Genomic DNA, 8,447 nt, shown 5'->3' with positions numbered 1-8,447 from the left:
TCCCTTTTGACATGTAATGGCAAAGTACAGTATTATACATTATTTGTGGTAGCTAAATACGGTTTTCACCAAGTAAATTAAGGTCGTCATAAGAATTTCCAGTTGTATTTTGTTATAGAAAATTCAGTTACGACTTGATGAACACCAAAGGGAGTTGGTGTGAGTGTTTTTTATCTCCCACTTCCCCTATATTTGTGGTATACGTGGTCTAAAGAAGGTGTTGAAATGGTTCACACTCTAAACTGCCACTAAATGATAAGCTGCAACAGTGTCTCAGTATATACATCAGTATTTCACGTGGAATGATTCAGCTTATAGCTTTCCCCACTTCATTATTCTTCACAATGTCAGATGGTTACTCTGACTACATCCCCATCGCCTTTCATGTGCTTTACTGCAATATCTTGTTCTCAAATTGTTGAATATCTTGCAATTTAACTTAATATGAAGATAATGTTAAATTTGGCTATAATGTTGGTCAGAGCACTATGTTGCATTGGAGGCATGTGGGAACTCATTCAATGACATGTCCTCACTTTGCACAAGGTGAACAGTATGTTGTAGACCTGCATTTGCCAAAGGTGGTTCATAGGCACGGATGTTGGTTGGTGCAGTTGCCTGCATCCTGTTTGACTTAGAGTAAATGCATTTGGACAAGAATCCTAATACAGTTGGGTCACAATCTTCTAATGTGCACGGCATTACACATCATTGTGATGGGGTGGGGGAGTTAAGATACCACATTAGTTAGTTGCTTCCCACACTGCACACACCATTCTCCATTCATCACGGACAGCATATGTCTTTCCTGTATCCTTGTGGCCTGGGTATTTCCTCCCCTTGTGTGCTACTGCAAAGAGATTGGTGAAACATTTTGGTAACACTTTACAATAAGGTACACAAAAAAAGAGTAGTTATCCTTACCTTTTAAAAAGGGTAACTACTCTTTTTTTGTGTACCTTATTGTAAAGTGTTACCAACATTTTGACTTGGCTGGTACACTGAAGCAACTGAGCATGTGCAAGAAACATCAGCCCACCCTGTAGTCTAGTCTGAACAGTATATTCAATCTTGGGTTACCTAAGTTTTAAATGCATTGAGGAAGCTCAACGTACAGTGCAGTTGTATCTGGATAGGGAAGTCTGATGTGTGATACATGGTGCGTTAGTCCAGAGTTACATGAGGAAGTTACACCGCACCACGCTTAGTACATTCTGGTTGTTGCAAGAACATGTGGGGGAATGTTGATAGCATGGCAATACATATTGACAGTTACGTCTCTCTCAGTGTTCCTTGGAAGTTTTCGAGGCCAGACGTGATGAAATCCTTGCACTGATTGAGAACTGGGCAAGGTTGGTTACACTAGCTGACAGGCAATGTTGGGTGCCCTCTGTGTCAATATTTAGACTTGTGCCACTCCACAGGGAGGTTTTTGCAACAGTTTCTAGTCCTTTTTCTTTGCCCTGATCCTAGGAGCTTCCCTGCACAGGGTGGTAAACTGGCGAACACACCAGAAATCAGCCGTTTAGACTAAACACTGATGCTTGTCCTTGAAGCATGAAAGGAGCAGAGGATGGCCAGTGACAGCTAATTCCAAAATTAGAGCAGAATACTACTGACGTTGTGATTAACTTAATGGCGATACCACATAAGGAATAGTGTGACACAGTACAACGACTTTCACCTTCAGTAAGACTGTCTGAATCTGCCGGATCTCATCTGAAGGCCTGTCCTGTCAATGTTAAACTGTGGAACTTGTCTGCCGGCAAGACGTCTTGGGGAGTTCTTAATTTGATCTCATACTTTTGAAACCATTATTAAATGTATATGACCATAATATGATATACGTATACTGTACACTGGTTGATCTGAATTGGTCATTAGGTAAATCTTGAGTTCCTTGATTACTAATATCATAAATGTATACATATGGCTCCATGAGCCCACTCTGTACTCTGTGGACTGTTGACTATGTCTCAGCAAACCATTATCTCAAAAGCGGTGAGCCACGGAAGCCTTCAACAGCATTTCACAACCATGACATGTTGACACTTTATTTCCACATATTTCCTGCGAGCTAGCTTTGCAGTTATCTTCCTTGTTTTGACTTCCTCTTTGCAGCGTCGAGGCTCAATGGTCAAACGGATTGTCTTGTGCACGGTGTCATCATTGTGAACTCTTGTGAGGGGAGCGAAGAGGAGCGTTGCACTCCCACTCATCCGCTGCTGCGCCAACAGATCTAAACACTCAGGTAACATCTTATTTCCAAAATGGTCAAATATATATCTTTATGTGAAAAGGTAAGAATGTGTTAATGTTTTTTAGCCTTTTGATAATGAATGGTGGGAGTGGTACCAGTGTCTTGTTCATTCAACCCTACAGAGTCATCTTTGATTTTATTTTTCGAGATCAGGCCCCCCACTTAGTGTATTTGATAAGCTGAGTTTGACACTCTGTTTCAGTGAGTGTCAGTTTGTCAAATACCCCAAGTGAGGCGTCACTTGTCAACGAAGTGAACCCGTCCGGGGTTTACCCCATGGACTGAGCAGCCGACTCCAAGCAGTGGTCTACCCACACCAAGGAAACTGAAAACACAGAGGCAACGTGCTACCAAACGCTTGCCTTGTGAAACATTTAGGATATGGACAAGGAACACGGTTTAGAGTGGTCAAATGCTTTTTGATTGTATCGTCTGTTCAACTGTTAGTTATATAGGAAATCATGTAAATTACTCATGTGTGTACCATTGTTGAAGTGATTAGAAACATTAATTTATTTCCAAGACAATCCTAATGTGTGTAATTTATGAATCAACACAGGCTCCATATGGACGTTTGCATAAATGAGAGGTATGTTAATAGGTTTATTGACCCAAAAAAGAAGAAGGCCCAACCTCCTGAAGCAAATTGTGTCTCTGTATTTCTAGTCTTGAAACATACTACATATTGTCATGGTTAATGACACATTGTCATGATTAATGGCAGATTAGGCTGCTCTGATGTTCCACCATTTGTCATGTCCTGCGTTTTTTTTTCCATTTTTTCTATTTGAATTTTTGCATCAAGAGATTAGAATAACCCGAGGACAACTTAAATGTGATATCTGCATGTCATACACAATAATCTTTGTCCCTCTTTATGTTACATTTCATATTATATGTATTTCCATGGATGTCTTGTGCAAGTGTTTCGTTAAGCCTTGATGAAAGTGTCTTCTCTCCGCCAATGTGTAGGACCTCATCTCTTTTCAATTTCACAAAGTAAAAGCCAAACTCGGACATGATTAACTCGCAGAGGGGGAAACAATAGCCCAATAAAACATACATTAGCCCTGGATTCTCTTGTGTCACCACTTTGTCCTCTTAATCTTTTGGGGTGGCATCCATAACCAGATCAACCAAAATGCATCGACCATGTCTCATAAAATGTGAGCGAGGTGCATTTTTTCACAGGCTTACTGTATTTATGATCTCTCTTTGCAAATATTTACTATATTCTAAAGCTGATGAAAGTGCTGCAGACAGAAGCTTATCGCCCCAACTGATGTCTAAATGACCACATTTATCGGCCTGCCTTTCACTTCCTTTTCCTGTGCTGATAGGACATGCTGCATTGCCTATAAGTGTAAGACGAAATACGTATGCCTGTTTGACATTCAAAAACCAATTCATGGCTATGTTGGCTCACTAACTGTTTCTAACTTCTTCCACTGCTCTCAACTTGAGGAATCATCGCATGTTGTTAAATACTATACACAGGCATACCTATGGGATACATTTTCAAAAAGCATTTGAACTCGGGACTAATGCTTTGAAACTGTTCTGTTTTGAAGTATTTCTGTGAATGTATTGTGTAACACTGAACAAACTCTGAGCAAAAAGTAATCTCAAAGACACACATATAACTGTAACACACCAGTTCCGCTGCACTTCCAGAATAAACACATTGGGAGTTGTTGTGTCAATCGGCTGTTGGCTGTTTGAATGTGCTTTTTTCTTCAGTGCTTTTTTTGAGGTGTCTATGTCGTGGTAACCTTTATCACTTCACTCCATGTGTCTGTGTAGGCCGCCTCAACCGTTTCAAACAATGAAGGTGACAGGAAACATGTTGTTGACCATGAATGACAAGTCTGCAGTTATGGTTCATGGTTCACTTTATTCAACACAACCATTAAAATACATAAAGAATTGCAGTGCTGTCATCCTAATTGACCAACTCTGATTACAAAAAAACAAAGAAAAATAAATGCCCATTAAAAAAAAACAAGATTAACACAAAACTGATATCCCATAATAACCTTGTCTTCAATATTAGTATTCAAACAACAGCAAATAAACTGTGGTGTTTTCCTGCTACCACAAAACAAACTGGGATTGAAATGAAAATGTTACACCCTCCTTGTATATACAGTATCTTGTTATGCTGCGAGTGCTTCACATTAAAATAGGAATAAAACAAACATAGAAACAGGAAAAGAATGTCAGAATTAATGGAGAGTAAAATGACAATAAAGCCCCAATTTGATAATAAAATTAGAAGGAAAATAAAATAGACTTGATAACATTAGTAAAAATAAGATTAAAAAAAAGCACTTAGCATTGCAAAGAAAGAAAGCCATTTCAAATATTGTCTAATAGAAAAAGCATTTAAAAGCAAAATAAAAATGCATCAGATCATATAAATTAGCAGTAAATACATAGAAAAAGACATTTAAAACAGCATGTTTGACTCCATGTAGTATGCACATCTGACGAGGTGCTGCTGGGTAAGGCAAGGTAGGTTCAAAATATATGTTTTAAAGTGCTGTTTAAAAAATGTCCACAGGGCCTGCCTCTCTAATATATTTAGGGGGTGTGCTTCACATTTTAGGACCATAGATGTTAAATGTTGCCTCTCCAATGTTCCTTGTGATGGGTTTGAGTATCTAGAAACGAAACCCAGCAGTAGAATATCTAAGGGCTTGAGAAGGAACCGGGAATCTGCGATGTAGGCCAGTCCTACGCCGTTGAGAGGTTTGTATACTTTAGACATTCTGGAGGTTCAGTTTAGGTTTAGGTCTGGAGGAGCAAGTGCAGGACGGATGTATTTACAATTTGTAAGGACAGAGCTGGAGATGCTTTAGAAAACATTCTTCACGAGTGAAAAAATGACGAGTGAAGACAGCAGGTCGACGGTTTGCTCAGAGCAACAATGATCTGGAGACAAGATGCTGGTGAATTTGCTCATGGTGGCCTACCTTTTACAAAGCTTTTTATGCAAGGGTCACCAGAGCTTCGGTAGCGGGGGTAGGATTTAACGGTGGAGTAAGAGATTCTGTGAAAAACTTGTTGTCAAAATCACTTTTTGTCAAAATCAGTGAAAACCTGTCCGTACTGTGTGGGCTGAAATAAATCAGGTGTTAATACACAGTCTAGGCTCTTTAAACTGGTAACCGGCAACAATGCTATTGATATAGGCTAAGCTACTGGTAGCCTTATTCTTTGCCTTTGATAAGTTTTTGGTTTCAACATCTATACTTAAATATTGTTGGCCTTATCTCACACTTTCTACAGTACGCTACTGCTTAAAACACATGCTAGATTTTTATAGCGATACATACTTAGCCTATATCGATAGCATAGCTTTAGGAATTCTGCTGTAAAATGACTAATATCTGGTACTATTACATTTCAGATCGGGGTCATGTAATCGGTGCCACATTATATACATGTTCGTTGAAAGGAATCGGTGAACAAGCAGAAAATCTCTGTAAAAGCAAGGGTCATATGCATCTACTTTCTTGGAGGGAATGTGCACTCCTGATGTAGTCACACCCATATGGGATTGAGGACTGAGTCCTGCTTTGAAAAGGCACATCCCCATGTAAACATCATCAATAGGAAGGATTTCAATGGAATGGGACATATTGTATATGACCATAGCTGTGTAGCCAGACAGGAGGAAGCCCCCACCACCACAGTAGGGGGGGTATGAGTCTGACTTATGCACCTGAACTGGGATATAATATTTGCTCCCTGTTTCTCTAATAGGCCCCACCCCCTGGATCAGATGGCCGGTAAAGAGGTGCTTGTTTCCATCGCTATCATTGAGTCTTTGGAGATACTCCACCATGTTGTCCGTGTGGGCAAAAACGTCATCGTCACCATTTAGAAGGAACCGAGCGTGGGGGCAGTTTCTTTCCATCCATTCGAGAAAGACAACCTGTTTCAATGTGAGGTTGTAGAATGTGTCCCTGAAGTCCCACTGGAGAATGTCATTGTACTGACGATGCTCCATTTGGAGTCCTTTGTTCAGTCTCTCTTTCTCAAACCCAGATTCGCTCGTTCCTGAGATGAAGATCCTCCTGATCCACACACCATTGCTTAACCTCTCATGAGCCCAGGTTTTGCGCAGCACCTCTCGTCTGTCGTAGTTTCCAGGGGAGCTTTTAATGACCAGCAGAAGGAAGACTTCTGCAGATCCCTCCACTCCCCCACATTTGTCAGGAATGTCCAGTAGCATGGGAAAATGTCGGCAGTGTTGATGGTATAGAAAGTCTTGTATATGACCTGGAAGTTTGCTGAAGTTTGTAATGCTGGCAGCAGACATGTTTTGTTCACACCTTGGCCAGGTGTATACATAGGAGGTATTTCTCGCGGTTTTTGTTGTTTGATCAAGATCCCTTCTCATATAAACCTGGGTGATGTTGTAGTCCTTAGAATATTTGATTAAGAGATCAATCACAATGAGAAGTGCTCCGACCCAAAAGAGAGTTATTAGTTTGATGTTAATCATCCGTGAAACTCTGCAATGACAAAACAAAGTTTTATTTATAATTCAGATCTATCAGCAAAAAGGTTGTTCGTCATTACCTTTAAAAAATGACCCATAAATGTTTTCATATGCAAACTCGTTAAAAAGACTGTTAGAGAAATGATTCACATATGGTGCACATAAAAAGCCAGAGACAAACTATTCTTGGTATATTTCAGTTAAATTTCTGTTTGGATGATAGACTGTGTCATATGCCTTTGACTAGCCTACACACTACGGGGAGTAGCCTATCCTTTCCTGCCAAGAAACCCAGTCCTAGAAAAGCAAAAGAGGGAATGTTGTATAAACATGAACAATTAGGGTAATTTCAACTTCTCAAGTCTGGCATTAACTTCGTTAAACTTTTTCTGCCTGAAACAAAGACTTCTGATTTCCTTAGACAAATGGCAAATGTTCAAGTAAAGTAAAGAGAAAAAAACACACAATGGTATACATTTTCATGGCATTAGAGAACCTTACATTCTGGTACAACTGTGAGATAATTTTTGATGAATCAGCCTTGAAATTGAGCCAGGCTGGTAAATGAAGAAAGGAACATTTTTCAATGCATAATCTTGACGGCTGAACTGGCAATGGCAATGATGAACAATAAAATGCTATTATGCCTACTTCAAGCCAGTCGCATGCCTTCCATGACTGTCATGACACAGCTTTCCTGTCACCTGTCTATTCTGATCCCTCAGAGCTTTTCAATGGTCTGGATGAGGAGCCCTGACATCCAGCAGTTACCTTGGGAGGGTATTCCTGGCCATGTCCATGTCACTGCTCTGTTCTTCAAGGCCATATAATTTCTTCCAACTCCCCAGATCTGATCTTGAGCTGTCCACACTTTTCCGAAGGACTTTCTCATTCACACTACTTCTCATGAGTCACACACCATATGTACTAGTCCTGATATTTTGGTGCAGAGCCAGTTCAATTCAGTTGCAAGATTATCCTATGTTTGTTTATGTATGTTTGTCTATCCTGTCCACATACCCGCCTTCCAGTACCTGCCGGTTAGCTCATTTAATCACAGTAAGTCATTAAACTGCACCAGCCTGACAGTGCAGTAATGATAACAATATTAGTGCATAAAAGTTATCATTAAACACATTTTTTTTTGTGATTTGAGGTTCAAATTGTGTAAAGTGTTTATCGGCCCATATCTATTATTAAGTAGCTAAGGGTTACATTGTCTGCTTTCTTTGGTGCAAGGCGGGACACAACCTGCTCCCTTTTTTCCAGGTGTTGTTTGATCAGTGTTTGATGTCAACATAACGTCAGTTTATGTTGCACAAATCTTTAATGATTATGTTTTTTTAAAGCCTACTAACCACTCTCTCTAGACGTCTCATATCCGGGATCAGATCCTCGTAGAGTACACACATAAAAATGCAATTATTTACTTTGACTCAACAAAGTACAGAAGAAACAAGTTAGTTAATTATCCATTTTACTCAATTTGTATTAGGTAATTGTCAATCGATTTTATATATATTTTTTTTTCATGGGATGAGGTTGAAATTTAAATATATTTTAAATTGACTGTAGAATTGTCTGTGCCCTTCACTGGGAAGGACTTGGTAGGGGCTATATACTGTGTAGGTACAGGGAGGGAAACTATCTGGATGCATGTCAATGCTCCTGCTCTTG

The 8,447-nt window shown here is 39.7% G+C and overlaps 1 protein-coding gene across 1 annotated transcript; it reads right to left on the bottom strand.

Annotated features, from left to right (window-relative positions):
* Positions 1 to 4,285: 4,285 nt before the first annotated feature.
* LOC307260879 (N-acetyllactosaminide beta-1,3-N-acetylglucosaminyltransferase 3-like) lies at positions 4,286 to 7,653 on the bottom strand. The gene is made up of 2 exons (XM_080041243.1): positions 7,542 to 7,653; positions 4,286 to 6,783 (listed from the first exon to the last, which is right to left on the bottom strand). The coding sequence occupies exons 1-2, from the start codon at positions 7,568 to 7,570 to the stop codon at positions 5,646 to 5,648; spliced, it is 1,167 nt and encodes a 388-aa protein (XP_079897369.1). The 5' UTR covers positions 7,571 to 7,653; the 3' UTR covers positions 4,286 to 5,645.
* Positions 7,654 to 8,447: the final 794 nt, after the last annotated feature.

The sequence above is a fragment of the Ammodytes marinus genome, assembly GCF_949987685.1.
Source record: "Ammodytes marinus genome assembly, chromosome: 14".
Lineage (NCBI taxonomy): Eukaryota > Metazoa > Chordata > Actinopteri > Uranoscopiformes > Ammodytidae > Ammodytes > Ammodytes marinus.
Note: the sequence above shows the minus strand (reverse complement) of the source record. Positions and strands in the feature narration are given on the sequence as shown.